Source organism: Diabrotica undecimpunctata, chromosome 4 (assembly GCF_040954645.1).
Source record: "Diabrotica undecimpunctata isolate CICGRU chromosome 4, icDiaUnde3, whole genome shotgun sequence".
In the NCBI taxonomy this organism is placed as follows: Eukaryota; Metazoa; Arthropoda; class Insecta; order Coleoptera; family Chrysomelidae; genus Diabrotica; species Diabrotica undecimpunctata.
In genome coordinates, this window is record NC_092806.1 from 20650706 (window position 1) to 20676719 (window position 26014).

The 26014-nt window shown below is 32.4% G+C and overlaps 1 protein-coding gene across 2 annotated transcripts in view; it reads left to right on the plus strand.

Moving 5' to 3' along the window:
- Positions 1-1388: 1388 nt before the first annotated feature.
- LOC140439283 (uncharacterized) overlaps positions 1389-26014 on the plus strand; it is a 73814-nt gene continuing 49188 nt past the window's right edge. Inside the window, exon 1 of one of the 2 annotated variants that reach the window (XM_072529099.1) lies at positions 1389-1612. In XM_072529099.1, the coding sequence (XP_072385200.1) occupies positions 1567-1612 (46 nt within the window). In that variant the 5' untranslated portion in view covers positions 1389-1566. Of the gene's footprint in view, positions 1613-19602; positions 19763-26014 lie in introns of those variants that run through there. The other variant, XM_072529100.1, reaches the window with a different exon arrangement.

The following is a 26014-nucleotide window of genomic DNA, read 5'->3' on the forward strand; positions in this document are numbered from 1 at the left end:
GCTGCCGTTAACATATTAAAGAAAAGTAGATCGTTATCACGCTCATCCTATATAAATTTTTCCATTAGATCAGACCTCACTCCCATTTAATGGCAACATTTGACTGATCACCGTTAGGAACTCGAAGATAGCAAGAAAAATGGTGAAAAAGTCAAAATAAAGTATATTAGAGACATATTTCAGATTATTCCGATAATGTTAAGAAGGCACCTTAACGTTTCCGTTAATACTGGGAGCCATTCTCTCTCCTGTTGCCGACAAAAATGTAGCTTTCGACTATTTTAAATAATTTTAAACTATTTGTCCTTGTTTAGTGTAGTGTTATGTTCAACTTTATTGTTAATTTTATGTTTATGACATTCTGGGATTGTTGGATAGCCCGAAACTGACGAAATGCCCCTGAGAAAGCTCTAGTGAGCGAAAGTACTTGGGCAAGCTTTAATTAATAAAACTGTGCTTGGTATCTGCCTTTATTTTTTAAAGTTCATTTATTCGAGCATTTAACCTCATATCAATCTTTTATTTAATTGTCGAATTTATGCAACAATGAAACCTGAAAGGGAGGACTGTTTATCCAGTTTAAATATTTTGTTCTTTCTCTTGACAGTCCAACACCTGATTCAGCTAAAACGATTTTTAATTTTATCTGAATATGGTGCTTAAACTCAGGGCATTTATTATGAATGAATGATATAGGTACTTTATTTTGTATTGTAAATCTTGTTTTTATATAGTTTTCTTTTTTATTTTTTGGATTTACGATATTTGTACGTTTGGTGTTTAAATTTACTACTCTTACTATTTAGTATAGCAACCAACAAAATCATCATAGCCAGAATGATCGCCAACGTTCGGAACGGACAGGCACCCTAAAAAGAATACTCTTGCTATGTAACTATGTTATTAAAAGCAATAAAATAAAAAAAAAATAAAAAAAAAATAAAAAAAAAATAAAATATCTTCTACTTTTAGTATTTCCTCGAAATGTTCTCAACTTTAGATTTACCAGTAGGAAAAAGAAAAAATCCTAGAAGAACCTAAAAGCAGAAGTAATTAGTTATAAATTTGCAACATAACGATTACCGAATAAAAATTATTAGCGCTTAAGATAAAAAGAATCACATATAAATGAAACTTTATATCTTAGAGAATTGTAATCATCTTTTTTATAACGTTTCCAATTAAAAGGTTACAGAAATGTGAATGTAGCTTGTCTTACTTATGGATGACAGTAAAAATTTTCCACTTTTATAGAAAAACCTGTATAAATAAAAACCAATAAAGCTTTTGTGCTTTGAATTAACACTGCGCTGTGTATCGGTGCGCAAAAAGCCGCAAAAGTGTTGAAGGAAATGATTATTGTACCATAACGTTGAGAACATCCTCATAAGAACTGCATCACCGCTAGTAAAATAATTAGAACTGTGATAACACAGCTAAAGTCGCAACTATATACAGAAACCCGCCGTGTTATCCACCAGTGCGGTCTTGCTTTTTAACAGCGAACGATTTGGGAGTTTAAACTCATTATGTAGTGCGCATTTGGAAAATAATAAGTGAAAAGTTATGTTAGTGATTATTGTTGCTGTAATTTGGATGGTATCAATATTCCGTAAGTATAATGCCATTGTCCAAAGGTTGCCGGATCGCGAATCACTTTTTACTTTACTTGATTGTATTGTATTTTATTTTACTCCATATAGGAAGTTTAAAATAAAAATATTGTATTCGTTTTTAAACAAATAAATAATTTTTGAGAAGTAAGATGTTGTATTGGTATAAATGTTTATTTTTTTAATACTAGATTGTACAGGCTATAAATGTTCTTAGAATATATAGACTAGGGCGAATCTGGTTTGAGGTGGATGTGAGATGTGGCATTTGGATTTTTGCAGAAGTGGTTAGGCAATAATTTCAGTAATAATAATTGACTTATACTTGCTCTCAAATAGATCGGGAACATTAATAAAAAAATTTAAATATTTAAAAATTACTAGAACCATCGATTGTTTTCTACTTTTCATGCTTATAACTTAACAATTCATGTTGGAGCAAAGTCGTAATGAAATAAAATAGCGACAATTTTCTATAATATACGGCCAGTTCAAAATGTTTTATTTCATTGCCCTTGCAGCAAAATAGCGATAGATACAAAAAAAGGGGGAAACAAGCCTTTTCTTACTCAGTGTTTTTCAACCACTTATATTACACTTAGGACCTTCGTAATTCGTCCAGAAAATCTTTATAGCATAATGAGTTTTTTTAAATTTTTTTTAAATCTTGCACAACTAGAACTAGAACTAGAACTATAGAAGTTGGGGTTTACTTATAAAACGCACATAACCTATTTAGCGTACTTCACGAAATTGAAATCGAACCATTTAAACAGTCTCAGGAATGTTTAAAAATTATAAACACTTTTTGGCTTATAAACAAATTGAATCTCTCGGTAACTGTAAGCTTGACCCTGGAAGATCACATCGATTTTTTTTAACATATACCGCACATATGGGTATAGATACCCAATGATTTTTGTGAAGAAATTTTAGTAATATAAAAGAAAAAATATTAAAAATATTTAAAAATAATTAACAAACATTTTCTAAAAAGCCAGAAATATAATTCAAAATATTTTACCTTAATTTAAGAACAAAATGGTATTTATAACTAAAAGCTAACAACTTTTGATAATAGACTCATATTCATTCTTAGCCAGGTATTTCAATTTCACTCATTTTGGTGACTACATTCACAACACAGTTTAGCTCTATCCTCCATGCAGTATGCTTTATGGCAAGCCTAGCATGCATGCTTCGTTATTCTATCTTTTCCTTTGCAGAAATAACACCTAGTTTGCTTTACTAAACTGGTGGGATGTTGTGTTGGAAGGTCTTCAACTTGAAGAATGCCACACATTGTTTGCCTGAGTGGTTTCTGTGAAGAAGGTATTTAGAATCTCTCTCGCATTAGTGGTTCAATTATTGCCATTCCCAAAGACTTCAGAAATAATCTTCTATTATTAGATGCATTTTCTTTCCAATGGGGATTTGCGAGAGAAAATAGCTCCATTGCATTTATACCACTTGTATCAAGCATGTTAAAAAAATTCTTAGTGGTTATCATCTGGATCCAAGTAACCTTGCAACATTTCTAACTGGTTCATGATCTATTTCACTATCACTTTGTCCACTTTGATCAGTAGGTATTGGTATTGGAGGTTTGTTCTTCGACATAGTCCTCCTCAGTGAGGCATCAAAGATATTTTGACCATCATCCGCGTTGTTTTCATTAGCAAATAAATTTTCAACTTTCCTTTCCATTTCAGCTTGGGTCAACGGACGACGTTTTTCCCAGTTTTCTTTCCAACTACATGAAGCCATTTCCCAAAAAAAATACGTTATAAAAAAATTAATAAATTATCACAAACCTCACACATGGGTGCTACATACCCTAACGTTTATTCAGTAAATTTTCGTGATTGGAAATATTGCTTGAATGAGACTGCAACTACACGTTCGTCCTTGACAGACTACAGGCTGAATTTACATAAAGCGGCATTACCATTGAAATGCGGTTGCGCATGCTGCATCTCACACCCAAGTGTGAGCTTCCAGGGTTAAATAAAATTTAGGAAACGGCGTTGAAAAAGACTCGGCAAGACATTTCTTATAAAATAAAAAAAGTTTAAGTAGGAGCAGTAGTAGAAAAATGACGTAAATAATGTTTAATTTCCTCATAATTTTCCTTTGAGGATTTCACAGCATCGGGACAAGCAGATCACCTGGTGTCACAAATAGATTTAATACTTAAGTGTTTGCTCTTATAAAAATTTTTAATGCATTCTTGCATAATTAATTATAAAAAATAAAAAATTAAAAACTTAATTGTCGGGCCCCAAAAATTACGGGCCCTAGGCGTAGGTTGCCTACGCCTCATTTCACCCCTGCATATATTATAATAATAAAAACAATCAGTATTGCGCCTGAAAATGCTTAAAAAATTACATTGAATTAAATTGAATTTCAAATATCAAAATCGGTATACGTAAAAAAACTGTATTTTCTCGGCTTCCGATGAAGCAATTTTCTTCATTTAACTTCATTTTTAACCCAACGGAACTTGAATAGAGCCATCTGAAAAACGCATTACCAAATGCTAGAGATGCTTTAGTTTTGTTATAAACGAATTAATTTATTTATATTCCAGTCGTCAGAGACGAAAATGTCACTGAATCTCTAAAAATCATACGAACAAGCTGAAATTTTTCGAGAATGTTAATTTTAGAACTCCAAAAAATATGCAAAAAAGTTTACTACTTCTACCCCCGGCTTCCCCCTAAAACCACCCCCTTCGTAGTGAAATATCGATTTACCAAGAATCTCTACGTCGTAGAAAAAAGTATTTCAAATAAACAATTTATCTCATACAATTTTGAACAAAAATGTTTATAAGCACTGTTTGTGTTAAATAAACTGTTCTTTCAAAAGTTTCGATTAAAGCGGATCTGCTACGCGCGCGTAATCAATTTAAAAAAATAATATTTCTATCATTTTGATGGTAAAAATTCGTTGTCTTTCAGAGTGTCCTACAGACAAAAATCAGACAGGTTAGGTACGTTTTTATAAGTACAAAATTGGCAAACTTGCTACATGATCTAGTTTTTGCTGTGCAAGATTTAAAAAAATACAATTTTGAAAAAAATTTAGATTGCAAAATTATTATGCGAAATATATTAAAAGGATTAAAAAGAAATTTGGTGGACTGTTTTATTATATTATAAAGATTTTTTAGACGACTTATAAAGGTCCCAAGTGCAATTTAAGTGGTTGAAAAACATTGAATAAGCAAAGACTTGTTTTTCCCGCTTTTTTGTATGTTTTGTAATTTTGCAGCAAGAATAATCAATTAAAAACTTTTTTAACCAGGTATATCTTATAGAAAATTCAATTGTTGCTATTTATTTTATTACGACTTAAACGAATTCTTTTAAAGCTATAAGCAAGGAAAGTAGAACAAAATCGATGCTTTGTTTTTTCCTTGTTTTTTACAGATCTTATAAAATTCCATATTTCTGTATTTCCTCCTCCCTCCTAAATAAATATTGATTTTTTGACATTTCTGATCCTATGTTTGATTCTTCTCTTTGTTCTAAGTTGACTGTTGCCTTATTAAGCGAATCTATTATAATTTACAATTTTCGAGGACATCAAAATTGTACAAAACATACTTGTTTCCTTACAGAATTCTTCTAGTCTTCATTATGTTTTATTAAATTATTTATTACCATAAATATAACGTTAATGTGGGAAAGCTTTTTAATAATAAAACATGTATCGTTAATAAGACAACCAGTCAAAGACAATAAGTTTTTTTTAATATTAATTTAAAAGAAGAATAATATTCGCACAAAAAAAAATTAAACATTTTAGGATGTAGGTAGTAATCAAAAGTTTGTGTAAAAATAATCATAGATTATTTAAAGCATATCTAGTTCGTTACAAATATCGTTAGTTTTAAAATATTTAGTTTTTTAATAATATGCTTAATACTTTTCTTCCAATTGTCCTTACGACTTATGACAGTATTTTTATCGGCAATTTTTCCCTTATTAGACCAGAGTTTTAAGGTGGATGTGATAGGTACTAATAATTTACTTATCTTCTCTCATAAAATAATTAAAATATGAGAATATTTGTATTTAATACGTTGAAAGTTACACGTCTGATAAGTTTTTCAATACAAAAGTTTACAAAGTAAGAAAAAATATGTAATTTTATTTTGTTATAAATAAATTAACTTATTTTTTAACAAAACTAAAGCATCTTTGGGATTTGGTAATGCGTTATTTAGGTGTTGCTATTGGAGTTACATCGGAATAAAAAAAGAAGCAAAATGGTTCCATTAAAAGCCGAGAAAAATCCTTTTTTTTTCGTATACCAATTTTAAACTTTAAAATTCAATTTTCTTTAACTTAGTTTTGGTATTTTTCACGCGTAATAAGTATCGTTTTTATCATTGTAATAATATATGTTATGAGTATCTTCTAATCTAAAATGGGGAACGCCTAAACAACATCCGCTATGCAGATAACACCGCTATTTTTGCAGACAGTTTAAACAGTTTACAGCAACTAATAAACAAAGTAAATGAAGTAAGTGAAAGATTTGGACTATAAGTAAACATATCAAAAACTAAATTTATGGTCATCAGCAGAAATAAAATGAGAGACTTCCAACTGCTTATATATAAGAATACACCAGTGGACTGAGTAAAACAGCTTACCTATCTTGGAACAATAGTAAACGAACAATGGGATCACTCACAAGAATTAAAATGTAGAATAGAAAAGGTTAGGAGTGCATTCAACAACATGGCCAAACTCTTTAAAAGCCACAACCTTAATCTGGAGACAAAAGTAAGGCTCTTACGATGATTTATCTTCTCGATATTATACTACGGAGTTGAATCCTGGACACTCACTGAAGCGATGGAGAAAAAACTTAAAGCTTTCGAGATGTGGCTATATAGAAGAATCCTAAGGATATCATGGACGGACAAGATAACCAACAAGACGAAGAATGGGGAAAAAAAAGAATTGATGTATACGATTAAAAGGAGAAAGTTAGAATATCTCGGAGACATAATGAGAAACGGCACTAAATACCGAGTACTGAAAATAATCCTTCAAGGCAAAGTATTCGGAAAGCGAGGAATTGAGAGAAGAAGAATATCATGGTTAAAAAACCCGAGGAAATGGTTCTCCACAACAACATCTAATCTATTTAAAGCATCAGTTAATAAAATAAGTATATACACGTGTATAGAAGTGTAACTTCTACCGGCAGTCCCACTGGACTGCCATTCCCGTTTTTTTTTTGTTTTAAAGAAGCGTTTTGCCCAGTCTTTTTCATCGCCGGTTTCTGAATGTAATTTAAACTAATAAACCTTACTGAGATATTCCATTTGTTAAAAATTCAAAAAATTCTTTATAATTTAAAACATTCCTGAGGTCGTCAAAATAATTCGACAGTTGGACAATTATTCCGTCCATTTCCGTATAAGCGGAAGTAATTCCCTAACAAATACTTTTTCCTCGGTTGTGAGAACCATTTTCGCGACGGTTTTAATAATAGAACACTTTTAATATGACAGTTAATGACAAATAAGCCCAATTAAATAAATACGTATTGCGTACGTAATTTCACAGCCGTCTAAATTTCGGTACAGTTTATTAAAAGTAATTTAGAAAAATTACCTCAAGATTTCACAAGCTTATTAAATATAAAGATTGTACAATTTATAGGTTAAAAAAAGTAAAATGTAAAACATAGAAATGGATTTCAAGCAATGATTTCAGCGATGCAAAGAGCATTTAATGCCGTGAAGAAAGACCGAATGCCTTATCAAACGGCTGCGTATACTTACAATGTACCTAAACGTACACTAAAACGTCGCGTACTAAATAGAAATCAAGACGACACTGACAATAAAAAAGTATTAGGACATTTTCGAGCTGTTTTCTACGAAAAACAAGAACAGCAGTTGGTAAATTATCTCTTGGAGATGGAGGTACGTTTTTTGGAATTACTGTAGCTGATTTACACAGCCTTGCTTACCAACCGTCTGAACGGAATAACATCCCCCATGGTTTCAATAAAGAAACGAAATTAGCAGGAAAAGATTGGGTAACCGGGTTTAGAAAGAGCCATCCTGAGCTTGTGTTAAGGCAACCTGAGGCGACTCCAGCAGCAAGGGCGCAAGCATTTAACAAAAGTTTTTTGACATTTTGAAAGATGTTTAAAAACATTACTTGTATCCTCCTTATATGATTTACAATGTTAATGACACTGGACTTATGACTGTCCAGTCAAAGTCTTCAAAGGTTTTGCTCTAAAAGGTCGACCCAAGTCGGATCTCTTATCTCTGCAGAGGGAGGCGTTCTCAGCACTTTTGTAATTTCTATGTCAGCTGGGGGAGTTTTTATTCCTCCTTTTGTCATCTTCCCTAGACAGCGGATGAAAGTGGAATTTCAAGACGGCGCTCCACCTGGAACAGCTTTTGTTTGTCATCCTACAGGGTGGATGCAAACTGAGATTTTCACACAATGGTTTGACCATTTCTTGATCTAGATTTCATTGAAAGGGCTAGAAAAAGTCACACAACTGTAGCTTGCACTTCCCCCCACTGAAGTCATAAGCTGCAGCCACTCGATGTGTCTTTCATGGGGCCCTTCAATAATTATTATGTCGAAGCGATCGAAATATTCTTGCGTAATAATCCTGGTAGATTAATGACACCGTATCAGGTATCTAAACTTCTTGGAGAGGCATTTTCATCTGCAGCTACTCCAAATATTGCCGTAAAGGGGTTTGGAAAATGTGGCATAGTCCATGCTTTTTGTACTACATTACGACGATATAAAATATTCTATATAATTCTGGAATAATGGAGTGCATCAAATTTTTTCACTCGCTTATTATTTGATACCTATATAATTTGTTTTTGATTTACGTATATATTTTCAAATATTATTAATTGCTAAATAAAAGTATGGATTTTTCGACAAAGATTATAATTATGTCTTTGGCCTTTCCTAATGATACATATTATTTGATTTTTTCGAAAGTTTAATTGGCTTTAATATTATTCATTTAGTGATTGCTTTTTGCATATAATGATGTTTACAGTATTTCAATCATACCACATAACATGTGTTATCAATCAAAGTTTTAAATCTGTAAACAAATTGGAAATAAATTAAAATCGATTGATTTTTTATATTATACTAGGCAAATATTGATAATATAATAAATTTTGTTTATAAAACATTCAAGATTTTATTTTAATAATATTTTTCGGTTAATAAATTTTTAATTTTTTCCCCGATAAACAAGAAATTGAACTTAGTAAGTCCCAAGTTTTCACCCAACTTTTTAACCGGAACAGACATCAAAACCAGAACTAAATACTCGAGCTCAACTTTTCAGTACGTGTCCATTGATGTATTAAATGTACTGTGGCACTTCCGATTACAACTTTTGAACCGGAAGAGATGTATAATCCAGAAGTATATGTGTATTCTCGTCTTGCGTAAGCAGCGTCGTATAATATATTGTAATAGCGCTTGTACTACCTCGGTGACTTTAAAACAGTATTTTCGGTTGGAATAGAAAGTTCAATGTCAAATTACGTACCTTTAATACCATCTTTGAGTTCTGAGGGTCTCCTTCCTGTCGGGACTTCCTCCCAGATTTGTCAAAAAAGTTGTTAGTGAGCCTGTGGACATGGACAGCTCATCTTAGGCGTTGGAATTTTTTTGGACGATATCGCTTGCGTTATATATCTGTTTATCCTCAGCATTTGTTCTTATTCGGTATTGGTTACGTTAGGGTAGGTTAGGTTAGGTTTTCTTGCCCTTGCTTTTGCCATCACCAGTCTAATCAGTGTTTTATATATTTTGATATCTGATGTTCGTGTTAGACACTTGGACTTAATAGTGTTGTGGAGACTATACATTCACCTGTTTGCTGACTGAATTCTTCCTTTTATCTCTTTTGTCATATCGTTATCTGCGGTGATTGTCTCTCCGAAATATTTAAAACGCTCTACTCTTTCAAGGTTATATGGATCGATAGTTACATTTTACCCTATTCTATCTAGTCTCTTTTGTCTAATAATGTACATGTATTTAGTTTTCTCTTCATTGACCATAACATCCGTGACTTTGCATCTATCTCTATGTTATTGAAAGTTTCCTGTACAGTGTGACTTTATTTTTAACAATGTCAATGCTGTCCGCGTATGCTAATAGTAGTTTTGCCATTTACTGTCAATGGTTGTGTTCTAATTTGAATTCTTACTAGTTTTTCCAGGATTATATTAAAGAAGAGAGGTGACACTGCATCTATTTGTTTTAGGCCACTGTTTATTGCAAACGATTCTGAGAGTAAGATACGTATCCGTACTCTGGATCTACAGCCATTTGCACATATTTTAACATTTGGATCAGTTTTTTTTTGGAAATCGAGAGTTCTGCGGTTGCATTATATACCTGTTCCCTTTTAATGCTATCGTATTCTTGTCGATATTCTATGAAGATATTTCCATCACTTTTCCAGTAGCTGCCATTTTATTGCATCAACTGCTGATTTTTCTTTTTGGAATCCAAATTGTTGTTTCGATATTTGTTTACTTTCATCTAACGCCTTTTGTCATCTGATGAGTATTTCGTACGTTTTTCCAGGATATATAGCAAACAAATTGGTCTAAATGAATTTATCTCCTCTATTGACCTTCCTAGCTTTAATGATAATATCAAGTTGCCTAATTTTAGTTCATCTAGAAATTTTTGTCTGCTTAGCAGATTGTTAAAGATAGGCAATAACACTTCTGGTTTATGTTTGATTAATATTTATATTAGTCTGATCGTGTGCTATCTGGGCCCGGTACCTTTTTAGGTTTAAAGCTTCTCCTGCTTCTCTTAATTCCTCCATTGTGAAATCTATTGGTGTCTCTTCTAACGTGGTTTATTTGAATTCCACTTTGTCCTGAGAAGAAAACAGGTTTATTGTCACCTCCTATCGTCTATTTTCCTCCAAACTGTAAGGTATTTCCATCTTTATTGTTTTTACGACTATTTTGTAGGCTTCTCCCAGAGGTCTTGTTCTAGTATTTTACGTAAAGTTGTCCAGCATTCTCTTTTACTCTTTTTTATTTCCTTGTTTAAAGTCTTTTATTTTCTTTGTATTAATTTTATGGTTCTCGACTTTGACATCTTTGTGCGACCTCCTTGTTTCTATCCACTTTTTTCTTATGGGTTTATTTCTTGGTTCCACCAATATGACAGATTATTCCGTCCTTTTTATCAAATTCACTTGTTTTAATGATTTTGCCACTCCCCTATTGTTTCTATAACTTCTTTCTGTAACTTATCTATCCTTTTTTTCCTCCATCCAAGTAGCTGTCTTAAGGTAAAAATCTGATCTATGGGCAATCTATTTTTTTGAATCCAGCTTGGTATTCCCCTATGAAATTTTCTACAAAAAGTAGTGTCTGCTTAATAGGATATTCCTTCTTTTGGAAGTGTGAATTACCGCCCGGAAAAATAGTATCCTCCGTTATCATGGTGAAAACTTTCACTTTCAGCCGGCCATTGTGGATCAGACGCTGCTTGGATCTATACTGGTCCTAAAGTTGGTGCTGTCACTACTAATAATCTCGGGGCCATTTTGAATTGTTCTATATCTTCCATTAACCAAGTTGCCAACGTTTACGGCTCAAGAGTTTTAAACAAAATTCAAAACGAACATTTTAAGCTTTGGTTAATGTTTATATATTAATTTTTTGTCGAGATATTAAAAATTGATGGATTCGACCGTCACTTGATGGAAATTAATTTTAGGTAACAATAAAACACTGAAAACTTTGTTTTCAAAACTTCCACAAAATTTATTGTAAATTCTTATCACCACAACTGTTTCGGCTGATTGCCTTTTTCAAGTGAAAAACTTGAAATTTGGTCAGGCACTTGAAAAAGGCAATCAGCCGAAACAGCTGTAGTGATAAGAATTTAAAATAAATTTTGTGGTTTTGAAGACAAAGTTTTCAGTGTTTTATTGTTACATATATTAAAAATTGATTTACGCATGCGACATACGCGCGCCAGCATTCGCTGCGAGCTACCTCAGAGCGCTTTATTAAAAGTTACATATCTTGGTCAAAAATTAACAAAGAAATATTTACTAAAGCTTAAAATGTTCGTTTTGAGTTATTATATAACATACACTAGCCAGATTTTCAAAGTTTATAGTATAATTATGTTTAAATCTCTTATAAATAAATTAATTCGCAACTTTTTAGTGAAATTTTTAATGTTTAATCGTTAAAACTTTTTTATTAATAAAGATAAAGTAAGGTTGCAAATTTTTTTATAGCTAAAACAATTACTTTTAAAATGAGGGGGTTTTAAAAGTTAATTGCACGTTTGAAAGCTAAGTTATACTTGGAAAAGCCTCATCGAATGCCTATTTTGCATTTGTTTTTCACGAAATTTGTTATAACTCCAGTTCTAACAATCGGATCAAAGTTTAACAAACGCCATTTTGTTCATTTATTCACAAGAAACACTATTCTTTTTGGTAAAATTAAATATTTCTAATAGTTTAGACGTTACAATCATTTAAACAATTAAATTCTTAATAACAAATTATCTGACGGCTTTTTAGCCTGTTATCCTCGAAAAATTGAATATAGTTCGTCCCAAACCCTTCTTTCAGTGCGTCATAGTTGATCGAATTCTCTCTAACACATTAAGCTAGAAGTGACAGAAAAAAACGTGTATCTGTGATTATTATACATAGAACTTAGAAAATTATTTATCGTAAAGCTAATTTTGCTTACGGATGTATAATTGGTTGGAGTTTAGAATACGCTAAATAGATAGCCAATCAACGATGCGCATAAATATAATTTGACGCAGATTGTCTTGATCGTGACAGTACTTTCACAATGTCAACTGATAAAATGATAATTGTCATTCCAGGTTAGTATTATCAGACATTTTACAGTGAAAATTTAATTTTGTATTTATTGTCATAAAAATATTTTAAATATACCGAAATATATCGAGAAAGAACAAAGACTAATATTAAAATGATTAAATTATTTTCAATTAGAAAAAGAGAGATTACGATCCTACAACTGTCAAATTTAACTAAAATGTCATGCAATAATTCTCGACATTCTTAAAATCCTATATGACGTCAAAATTAGTGACGCACTGAAAGAAGGGTTTGGGACAGACTGTATATGTACAGCTGGTTCCTAAAAAAACTGATACGACTCTTAAAGTGTATTTTGTAAAAAATTAAGCAGTGTATTTTTAAGGATAAATACTTATTATTAACACACTGTCACTGTCACTGCCAAATCTCAAAATTTGTCAGATAAATTATTCTATTCAACCTCAAAAAATGGCTCCACATGCTAGCAAAGAACTGAAAGCAAGAATTGTAACGAAATTAAAAGATGGTTGATCACTATCTGCCGTAGCAAACCATTTTAACGTAAGCAGAACAACAGTTTTTTCTCTCGAAAGACAGCAAGGCTCTGGAAGACCAAAAATATCTACCGCACATGAAGATCGTACGCTTTTGGAGAGATTAGGAGAGAATCCTTTTGAAGATGCGACAACTGCAAGAATTATGTCAGAGTTTGGAGAAAGAAAGACAATATATATGTTGATAGATATCGAGCAGCTGGGCATTTTAGCGCCAATGTATGGGGATGGATTTCATATAGAGGAATGGGAATCGTATGGCGTATTGATGGCAGGTTTGTTGGGCAGACTTATCTGAATATTCTAGAAAACATCATGTTTCCCAGTGTAGAACAGTTGTACCCAGAAAATAATTTTATCCTCCAACAAGATAACTGTCCTGTTCACACTGCAAACCAGTGGCTCTAGAATAACAACATCGAAACCTTACCATGGCCCAGCTACAGTCCAGATTTAAACCCAATCGAGAATATGTGGGGGGTTATTCTAAAACGGTTGTGTCGGCGTAATTTTATACTTCAAAATGCTGAAGAGCTGTGGCACGGCATATAACAGGTTTGGGAAGAGCTCTCTGAAGAAGACAATTTCTTAGTTCCTTTCACGCAGATTAACCGAAGACTACAAGCTGTTATTAATGCTGATGGAGATATTACAAAATATTAATTTTATTTTTACATACCTACCTAAATTTAGTATAGTTTTGGTCTCCAGACCCTTGCTTTCTTTCGAAAGTTTCTTGTTCCCTCCATTTTTTATTAATATAAAAACTGTGGTTCTGTTTATGTTAAAATGGTTTGCTGCCTCTGATAGTCCCAGTTATCTTTTAATTTGGTTACAATTCTTGCTTTAATATATTGTTAAGGTAAGTTGTTTGTTTTATTCCTTAATAATAATAAAAATAATAACAACAACCCTATTTTGTGTAAAAACTATCATTTATATACTCTTTATATACTCTTTAAAGAACATAGATGTATTTGAGATGTACTGCTGGAGACGAATGCTGAGAATACCATGGGTGGCCCGAAGAACAAATGAATCCATAATGGACCAGCTAAACATAAAGAAAAGACTAAGAACACAAATATCAGAACAAATAATAAGCTATTTTGGACATGTGCTTCGAAGAAATGGTCTTGAAAAACTTACCATCCAGGGAAAAGTAGAAGGCAAAAGAAATAGAGGTAGATCTCCCACACGATACACGGACCATATTGTTGCTACCATTGCCGCTTCATTGTCAGATCTTAATAATTATTATAATTTATGAATTAACATATGTAATCAATTGTTTGTTTGTTTTTATTTATTTATTATTTGTCTACCATAATAAATATAAAATAATGTCACACAATCAAATACACTGCTCAAAATGATCAAATTTTGCTAAGAGTTGTAACAGTTTTTTTAGGAACCAGGTGTACCAAAAAACATAAAAGCGTCAAGGTCCTGGGGTACTTAAAAGTGCATACTCAACACCCTCCTGGCTTCTAGAGTATAATCATTATAAACGAATTCTAATTTGTTTACTAATTCCAAATTTTCATTAAAAACATGTGTGTTTATTGATACGAGTCATTGTAAACATCATTAAATGCACAAATAATTATTTAATGAAACATACCAAATCGATTAAACTCGAAAAAAAAAAAAGCAAAATTAAATATACACTAGGTATTTGTAAACACAAAAAAATATTCTAACCTTTGTCGAGGATTTATATTTTTTATTTCCAACGATTAATGGTGTTATGTAAAATTTAAAATAAAACAACAGATGCGAAACAGAAAATGTGTACGGAAAAGAGTTTTTATATATACCTATTAATATTTTCACTTTCATTTATACATGTTGCATTTTTAATTTAATAGAATGTCGAAAGGTCAAGTTACAGCATCGTAAAAACTTCAAATTATATGTTTTCTTCGCCTCTAGGCCTGAAACATTTTTTTTTAAATTAATAATTCGACCACTGGCCTTCATTCACTCAAAGTGGTTTTTGGCAACAATAACATAATGTATCAATGACCATCAGTAACCCAATTTAGCTAAATCTTCAAATCATAGGTTTTATTGTAGCAATCTGTATAGAACTCATTAAGTTGAATATCGTTTGAGTATAATGATTAAAGAAGTAAAAACTAAAAACAAAAGTATACCAGATATACTGGTGGTCTGCTAAGTAACGTTCTGTGAAATGAAAAACATGTTTTCTAGAAGAATCTGTCTATCACTTTGGAATTCGTCACTTGGTGTATATGTGGTGTATATAATACGCCACTCTAAGATCATTATTTAAAAAAACGTACATAGAAGTAAGAACTTTATCCAAAAAGTTAGGAGATACAGTTACGAGAGCAATGACATATATGTAAAGTAAAGTGAGGGTACCTGTATTTCGTGGGTTAGGAAGTCGTTGTTGTATATTGTGTAGAATATTGGTGCCAACAGGGAGCCTTGTGACACTTCTGCTGTAGGAGTGAAGGGAGTAGAGAAATGACTTTTGACGGAAACGGTAGGCCGATGTTCAGTAGTTTCTTCACCAGTCCATCAGGTCAACCTTGGTGAAAAGATTTTTGAACATCGAGAAAAATGCCTAGTGATAGTTTGTTGTGATAATTTGTTGTCGTTTAGACTTTGTGAGATGTGTGTCTATTTCTGTCAACGCCATATTGGTGGAGTGACCTTCTCTAAAGCCGAATTGGAACGTTGGGATGATATTGTTTTCTGTAGTAAAGTCTACAAGTCTTTCCTTAAGGATCCTCTCGAAGACTTTAGCCAAGACGTTTAGAAAAGAAACTGACCTGTAAGAGTTTGGATCGGTCCGGGGTTTACCCTTTTTTAGTAGCAAAATTGTGTTATCTACCTTTCATGGTGATGAGAAGTAGCAGAGTCTGAGAGTGGCGTTGACAATCTTCCTCAGATAGAGTGTGATTTTATCAGGCTCTGATGAGTTTGAGTTGCCGATTTGGCAAAAGTTTTCTAATGTTTGTTGATCCACAAGGGGCTTGAAGGCATCGGTCTTCTGCTGATCGGAATTTATGATTTGGTTGTTCACCACAAGGTAAGAGAGGTTGCTGATTTTCTGTTTAGTTTGGATTTTAAATTTTGACCAGAAAGCACCACCGTTACGATAATCAAGACTATAGTTAGCAGTCCACTATTGACTGGCTTGCATGTTCTGCGCCTCCAGTTTTATTATCGCTGACAGGCGGTTGTATTTTGTTTTGACATTGAGATTACGAGTGCATTAATACTGACGCAGGATTTGTCTCTTTTGTTTGATTTTTTTGATTATATGAGGTGGAAGTAAAGGTCTGGTAGGGTTGATAACCCTATTGGGGACTATTATCTCAATTGCTTGATTTATCAGTTCTTGTATGACCATGACACCATTGTCGATATCATCAGGATAGTTTAGATTGCTTAACTGTGGAATGTTGATAGACAAGTATTGTTTGAAAATTTTCCAGTCGGCATGTTTGTGGTCTCTTATTGTACAGATGGGATCTTGAGGTTGTAAAGGATTTAGTATCTGTTTTCATACTAAAATGTGATCTAAAGCAATTAAATCGCCCATTATGCACTCCTCATCAAGGACGTCCACCACACCATATGTGCATATGATATGATCGACGGACCACATGTCGTTGGCATTTAAAAAGGTCAGTTCACAGAGCAAAATAATGCTTTTAAACATCTAATCTATTAATTTTGAATAAAATCCTTTATAAAAAGGTATATAAAAAACCCAGTTGGGCTATGTTAAATTGGCAAAACGTTTTCGGAATAAGTATTCCATCATCAGTACCAAGTTAATACATGGATGTAGCCACTAAATATGGGGTTACAAACCCTTTAAAAATTGCTAATTGAAATTTAGTTTACATAATGTCTGTTTTACAATTTAGATGGTAAAGTTACCGTTGGATTGGTAACATGGTGACATATGACTCTGCAATAAGTTGCAAGTCCTGAGACGGTATGTCTACGAGGACTTCAATAAAGCAACTCTTCAGTTGCTTTATTGAAGTCCTCGTAGACATACCGTCTCAGGACTTGCAACTTATTGCAGAGTCATATGTCACCATGTTACCAATCCAACGGTAACTTTACCATCTAAATTGTAAAACAGACATTATGTAAACTAAATTTCAATTAGCAATTTTTAAAGGGTTTGTAACCCCATATTTAGTGGCTACATCCATGTATTAACTTGGTACTGATGATGGAATACTTATTCCGAAAACGTTTTGCCAATTTAACATAGCCCAACTGGGTTTTTTATATACCTTTTTATAAAGGATTTTATTCAAAATTTTTAATATATGGTATACAGCCAAACACAGGAACTTAGTTTCCTTGTGGAATCTAATCTATTGTTTCAGGTGCTCTTATTCCTGCTTATATCTTCCTATTTTTCCTCGCGAATCTTCGCATTAAAATCTCTCATAACAATTGTTAGAATTTTTCAATTTCTTCTTCTGCATAGTCTTGTGGGGGTACCCATGCATGTAATGCATTCACTTTTACTGTTGTTCGTCATTTATCATTTGCCAGATTTTTATAGTATATTACTTTATGAGGCGGAGAAGCATGACTTTTCTTGACGCGCCCGATATTACGCGCCGAACGAAGTGAGGCGCGTAATAGAGGGCAAGTCAAGAAAAGTCGATTCTTTGCCGAATAAAGTATACTATTTTTTCTTCAAACGTAGCAATTTTCAACCATAAATAGTACAATTCATACGCTATTTTTACTCGAAATTAACTGTGACAACTATCAAAGTCGTCTAAATGTTAGAAATTAAAATAATTAAGTCGTCGGTGGGATTTGCGCCTCCCTGGTTACAGTTGTTTGACAGTTGTTTGCAATTATTAAAGACAGCTTATTGTTGTTGCAACCGCAAGCGCAAATTTAGTGCGAAAATGGAAAACCTAAACGAAATTGAGTCCGCGGCTAATGATGCAGTAGCACGTTTGGGGCCCTCCAAATCCGGAATAAAGTATCGGTTAGCGTACAAGCACTTCCAAGAGTGGTGCGATACAAGAGGAGTACGGCAAGTAGAAGACGTTTTACTGGCATATTTTAATATAATGGAAAATGAAAATAAATGGAATCTTCTACAATGTGGTCACGATACTCTATGATAAAATCCGAGTTAGTTATTAGAAAAAATGTGGATATAAGCAAATTTTTAAAGTTACGTGCCTTTCTGAAAAAAAAACAAGCGAAGGATATACTGTAAAGAAGTCTAAAGTTTTCACTAAAGACGAGTTTGATAAATTTTTGTTTGAAGCGCCAGATAAGTTGTATTTAGGATTAAAGGTATAATAAAAAAAATTATATTGCAAAGCATGTAGTATACTCTACTAAATTATAAAAATATTTCAGATTGTTTTGTTAATTGGGGTTACCGGCGCCTGTCGATGCGACGAAATGGTAAAAATGAAGACTGTGGACATTGAGGACGAAAATGTAATAGTTATCAAAATCCCAGACAGTAAAACACGACAAATTAGATCTTTTACGATAATTGGTCAAAACTAAATTAAACTGTATAAAAAGTATGCATCACTGCGGCCTGAAAATTTCACAGAAAATCGATTTTTTATCAAGTACCAAAATGGAAAGTGTTACCGAAGCGTCATGGGAATACATTCGATCAGCGCAGTAGCCCAAAAAGTAGCTAGTTATTTAAATTTAAACGATGCAAGCGCATACACGGGTCACTCTTTACGATGAACTTCAGCAACACTTTTAATTGATGGAGGCGAAAATCTAGAATGCCTCAAACGACATGGGGCTGGAAATCAAGCACGGTTGCCGAAGGATATATAGAGGATTCAATAAGAAATAAGAACGATAATGCTCAAAAAATTTTAAACCCTCATGATTCGCCAACATCGGGAATGATTGCTGAAAGTTGTTCTCGACCATCAGTATCATCAACAATTACCAATGCGTATCAAGAGTCGGGAACATTTTTGCACGGTTTCAATTTTGAAAATGCCTCATTAACTAATTGTACTTTTAATATTACTATAAATAAAAATGATGTTTAATTGTTGTTAATGACATTTGTATTGTTGCTTTGTAACATGTTTCATATTGTTGCCATGACAACATTTTTCCCTCCGCCGTAAAGAAATGGGAAAAAAAAACTGCTGCCGGCGGAGACATCAAACTTTGACAGGATCAAGTTAGATAAATAATGTCATCATTATTTGACGTTTGAAGAAAAAAATATTTATTCACTTTTTATATGTGCTAAGTACACCTTCTTGCCATGAGAAACTAAGTAAAAGATTTTTGATAGAGATCCCAATCGGTCGAATTAAATCCCAATAATGATCTGTTTGCCATCACTGTTCGTTTCAGACTTCTTCGATCATTCATCCGTATCATTAGAAGATTAATTGTAATCTGTATTTTTTATATTATTATTGAATGAAAGTAGTTTTCACTTATCTGTAAGGATTTTTCTGCGATATTGTTGATTTTTACAAGTCATTTCTAAAATTGTAATACAACACTCATGAGATATAAACGGTGTTGATAGATTATCTCGAGATAGCTTTTTCCGTATAATTTTTTTGTCACGCCATTGTCTTAGTTTACATGTGCAGTGTTGGTTACAATATCGTTTTATTGAAAAAATATGTAGACAGCATTTGAAAATGAGCAAAAAGGAGGAGTCGAAAGGTAATAAACAGTTAATTATGATGTTTACAGAAGACAAATTTAACTCGCAATTTTAATGTTGTTTAGGAATTTTATTTAATTTGAAATAGACCGAAATAACAACTTTTTTGTTTCTCTGAAGATTTATGTCAATGTTTTTTCGGCGTTACTGTATCTTCCAAATGTTCTAATTAGTGTATTTTTAGCCTTGTCAAATATTTATTAAGGGTCAAGAAACAGTAATTGTTTTTGGCTTTATAGAATTATTTAAGTTTCTCTTTAGCGTTTGTTGTAGGGTAGAGTGAGGATAACTGGACATCTTTTGAAAAAAAAAATTATATTTATTTAGTGTCTGGTTCAAAATAAGCCAATATTTATCCTGTGTTTCGTTGTTATTTGACTAACCATTTAATACGGTTTTTGAAGTTTAATAAATATCTATAGGAATAGGGGGATGATTTTCGTAATAATCTGCAATTTTGACCAGTTAACCTACCTAGTAGGTTAACTGGAACATGAAAGTGGGCTAACTGGACAGTATGATATACCAAAAAAAAAATGGGTAAAGAAAATAGGAAATTTTCTTAACAACTCTTTATTGAACTAATACATATAAAGTAAAGTCAAATTCATCAAAGTCTATAGAAATCATGTTAGCAAATCTGGCACTGCCACTTTTTATTGGCAGAGGCAGTTTGTAAATAATATCATCAATAGGAACAAAACCGGGGTCGCCTTCTAAGAAATATCGTGTTTGGTTATGGCGTTTCATAAAACTAACATCATAGCCGTTTAACAAATTGTCATCAATGTGAACCACATAATGCCTACAGGTTGCATTAGTCTTGCCATAAACTTTTGCAATAGCATAGTCCCCTTTTTAAACTTAGGGTGGATTGGATTCTACATCGCCAAAATCTACATCGTTAAAGTAAAACTTGTCTCTTAGTTTGATTTATTTTTATTTTTTTATTGACCTTTTCTTCTCGAATCCTAGCTTCTTTTTCTAAATTTTCTTTAAAAGGTGTGTCCGTTAGTATTAAAGATTTGCGTTTTTTACGTCTAACGTTAGATTTGTGTTGCTTGGCTTTTGGGTGAGGGCGAATCTGTTCGGGAGTTATAATTGTTGATATTGGGGTTTGACAAAGTGGCCTCTTTAATGTTAATTGGTTTGAGATTTTTCTTTTGATGTTCCTATTTGACCACTGTTGGACGAAGTCTGTTGTCCGTTCTCTGGATTTGGCCTATCTGTTACATATGATGACAAATAGTCATCATCAGAAAATATTTGATCATTAAACGGCTCTATGCCAGTAGCTCTAAATCCACTGCATATATTTTTTGGTGTGAAAGCTTGTGAAAGGAAAGCTTCTCCTGCTAGACTTGCAGCGTCATAAATAGTCTTTCCCGAATTATTCACCATCCACCTGTCACAAGCGGCACCATAAAAATTTTTTAACGAAGCAAACACAGTCACATCTAGCGGCTGCAGCTTGTGACTGCAGTGAGGAGGTAACGTTAAAAGGATTATTCCATTTTCCTTCGCAAAATCTAGTGCCGTTATGCTTAAGTGACTTTCATGATTGTCGATAATCATTAGTTTTGGGTGTTCCTTTGACGGTCTTTCATGTTGAGCAAAATGTTGCAAAACAGGCAAAAAGAGTTCACTTCTTATCCACCCAGATGGTGTTGCGGCATCTTTGCTTCCAAGTAGGGTGGCACATACCTTCCAGTGGCGCCAATAATTGCCACCAAGGTAACAAGGACCCCTCTTTCGGCAGAAGTCATTTGCCCCACGCTTCTTTTGCCTGTTGCGGCCAATACTTTTGGTGGTTTGTGCATCTAGATTAGCTGTCTCATCTAGATTATAGACATCATTGGCACGTAAATTATATCTATTTTTAAGCTCTCTCAGATTTTTGAAAAATGCTTGTACATTTTCTTTATTAAAGCTGGTCGCCCTACTAAGACTAGTTTGTTCAGGGGTTCTTAATGATAATCTGTGTCTAGCATAAAATTAAACATCCACTCCCTTCCTGCCATTTCATTCCGAATCCAACTCTCCTTTATAGTTTTGTTGTTAGCTCTAGCAAATTCATATGCCAACCTTCGACCTTGTTTGGCTGACAATCCATAATGAATGTTGCAAGCTTCTTGTAAATATTTTTTAAGAAGCAGTTCTTCGTCTTGAGAAAATACCATTAGGTGTTCATTACTTGGGCGAAAATTAACCGTCCCCAAATCATGGTCGCGGCACTTGTCTACATAACGTTTTAGTGTAATTCTCGGAAGACCAAACTGGATAGCTACGTTTCTTACTGAACGACTATTTTCTAAGACTTCTTTGCAAGCCTCTTTTAATGTTTCTGAACTGTAGGACCTATTGTTTGTCGTTCGTATTCTTTTCCTTGGCATTTTCTGAAACAAAAAAAAATATAAAGTAATAATAAATAGAAACCAGTAAAAATATTAAGACAAGGCGCTTAAATGATTTTTGCTGGGCCAATTTGTTTATTGTTGATTTGGAACCAATACATTTAAACGTGACGCCCACATAAATGATTTACAATTAAATGTATTATTGCAGGTGACCCATAAACCAATTCAAAAAGCAGATTATATGCGTACCGCCTTATAGTAGGTTAACTGGATATATGTTCATCTAACCTCACACGGTGAGTGTTCAATTAACCCCACTAGGTAATAAAAATTATAAATAATAATAATTCTAAGAACAACACCAAATATACTAACTTTAAATAGTGGAATAGATGGCTCATACTTACCTCAAAAACTGTGTACAAAATAACTAGCTAAATTATATTTTAATCTGCTTAAAAATAAGAATTTTCATAGAGCGAAAAATTTACTTGCATCCAAAAAAACCATGTTGACTTCACTGACAATTCCCTGTAGGTTATATAGAAATCTTTAATGGCCACAAGTAGTGACTGTTAGAGTTTGCTTTAAACTACATGTGCACGGCTCTGATTCTCTTTAACAGATGGCAGGTACGTTGAAGTGTTCAGTTAACCTACCTGTTCAGTTAACCTCACTCTACCCTACACTGCGCACAAAAATTAATGCATAATTTTAAAATTATAATCTTAGCCTATAAATCTTTACTACATACCGATATATGTATACCGGTATATTGTAAATATCGTATAACTGCAAAAAGGCTAGTTTTTAGTTGCAAATTTTTTTGCAACTAAATCAAAACGTGATATCAGTTTTTCATTTTAGTTCCAATTTATTTTGGTTTAAATACGTTTTGCTAAATGTGTTTTTTCTTAAAATGTTACAATCTGACTGCATTAAAATCATTACTCTTCGCGATGAAGGATACACTCAAGTTGAACTCGCTGAACTCAGTGAACCATGTAAAGAGTTTTAACACGTTTTGCTGTCACTGGGAGTAACCCAAAAAAGACCAAGTCAAGGCCGCAGAAGGGTTACAACTCCTGATACTTGAGACTTTGTACACTGAGACAAAGGGTTATTACCAGTACTTCTCTATAAAACGAACTTTTGGGTCATTACAATGTTAGATTTAGCCAAAATACGATAAGGAGAAGACTTGCCGAAAATAACCTGTTCCCTGGAAGGCTCAGTATATGTTGTTTGGAATAATGAAGATTGACGAAGAATATTATTCACCGATAAATCCAGATATTGTCTTTTTTTCTGATGACAGGCGAAATAAAGTATACAGAAGATCTGATAAACGCTACTCACAGTGTAACATTATAAGGACTGTACAGTATGGTGACTGTACATGTATGACAGTAATGGTGTGCTATGGAATTAATTTGGAAGCTCGTACGACATTAGGTCGAATAGATAGTGGACAGCGTACAGCACAAAGGTATACTTCATTCACAATGATAAGAACTGACTTATGCAGAATTTAAAAGTATCCCGCTGATAAAGTCGAAGCCATAAAGGGATTTGCCTCTTCAGGTAAATAGTAAAAAGGGCCGGCTTAACGAATTTTATATTTTATTTGGCATTTACATTACATATTTAATTTAAATAAATATCTAGATAATTAAGGGAAAAAATACATAAACTGATGAAGTATTAGAATTAATTAATTATTATATTTTCTGTCTCGATTCTTTATTAAATATATCCAAATTTTGAAAGACATAAACAATTTTTGTTTTGTTAAAAAAATTGCAAGTGAAATCATAAAATGGTGAAGTGAAAATTAAAATGAATTAATGTAGATATATACATATAGCTAATATGATTATATTTTATACTTCATGTAAGGAAAGTTGGCAACAAATGGGAAATTTCTTTATTATTAATTTCATGAAAAAAACTATTCTTCATAAACATTTCTGCATTTCATAGAAATCAATAATCAATAATCAAATTTATAAAAGTTTAAGTGGTATACACCGAAAATCAAAAATATTGATTTATGCTTAAAAGTGAAGTGCTTTTAAATTTAGGTGCAGCATAAAATGTTATTTTAATTTGGTTGTAGGATTTAAAAATTATTTTTAAATTTAGATTCATGGCCTTTTAATGATGTATCAGTAGGTGCATTAATTTTTAATTTTATTTCTTATTTACCTTATTCAATTTACAAAATCAACAAATGCAAAAGTATTTTTTTATTTACTTTTTACTTTAAATGTATTATTTAATTATTAGAAGGCCATGAATCTAAACTTGGACATAATTTTTAATAGCTACAAACATTTTAAAATTACATTTTCTTGCATATCTAAATTTAAAATCACTTTCCTCTTCAGTATTAATTAATAATTTTGATTTTTCCTATCTACCACTTAATATTTTATAAGATTATCTGTTAATGATTTCTATGTGATGCATAACCTTTAATGAAGAATAATTTTTTTTCGTAAAATTATTAATAAAGAATATTTCCCATTTTTTGCCAACTTTTTCAGACATGAAACGGAAAACAAACATAACAAGTCAACATGAATAAATATGAACCTTTTAAAACGAGTAAATCGGTACTCACCGAAGGGACCTCAGACGTTCAGATACAATTAGCGTCTCTTTGTAAAGACAATGAAGTCGACTTTACTAAAGTAACAAGACATTTACTTAACACAGACACTACACAGTACTCCCCTGAGTTAGTGATAAGTTATAGTCTAAAAAAATCATTATGAAATTGACTGGCCAGTGTGAAAACTAGTGCCAATAAAACACAAAACACACACAAAACATTTTCTTCGTTGAGACTTAAAATAATGATTAATAACAATAATTATGGGAAATTTGTATGTTTATAAAAGGAGTTTTTGGACATTATGCTTGAATGATAAGATTTGATCTGATTATATATACCTATATACAGTCGTGCTATGCTTGGCTATTATGCCGGTCCTGGCAGCTTTGGTAGCTGTGATAATTATACAACAATAGAGTATTTACAAGGGATTATACAGTTTTACAGCTGTTATTAAAATAACTTTTATAATGAGACACTAAATTTCTGGATACAGTATACATTATAAACATTTTAGAAGAATATGTCTTGCTATTTGCACCATTTATTGGGAAGAATTCCACGCCTAGAGGCCTAATATTCAAGAATTAGATAAAATCATGGATGGCGGAAATCGCCATCGAAATATCTGTCTAATACCCCACATGATCTATTCCCTATTTAAAATTAAGCGTTTTGGGTATTAGAAGGAATGATGTTGACAAAAATGACAGATGTCTAAATCGAAAAGATGACTTTGGAATAAAAATCAAACTATTTCAGCATTTTCACAAAATCTAATGCATATTCCAAAATATTAAGGTGGACTCTTTTGGATCACCAACCCTTAGAACCATACAAAAAAATCGTAAATAGTTTTGTGGTATATTTAATGGGCTATAGAAGGGCAAATTGCTTTTTTTAAAATTTATACTATACAAAAAAAGTAACAGCAACAGTGTTTCGATTTTCGAACTATCTTTTATTACTTCTGATTTTTCAGGGTTAGATTGCACTTTTACTAGATGGTTTATTAACATCTTTCATTTTTATAAGAAGATATATTTATTGTATATTTTAATAGTTTATCTTAAAAGTAATTTACTATTTTGTCTAATAAATCATATTTTGCAAATGAGTATTAAGAACTTTGGAAGTTGTTTTATCTATTTTGATATAGATTTCGATAGTTTTATAAGATAATCCACATTGCTACCGATAAGATCATTAATTTTTACAATTCCGTATAACTTTTCTAATAAATTTTATTAAATAAATAAATAAACAAATTGACA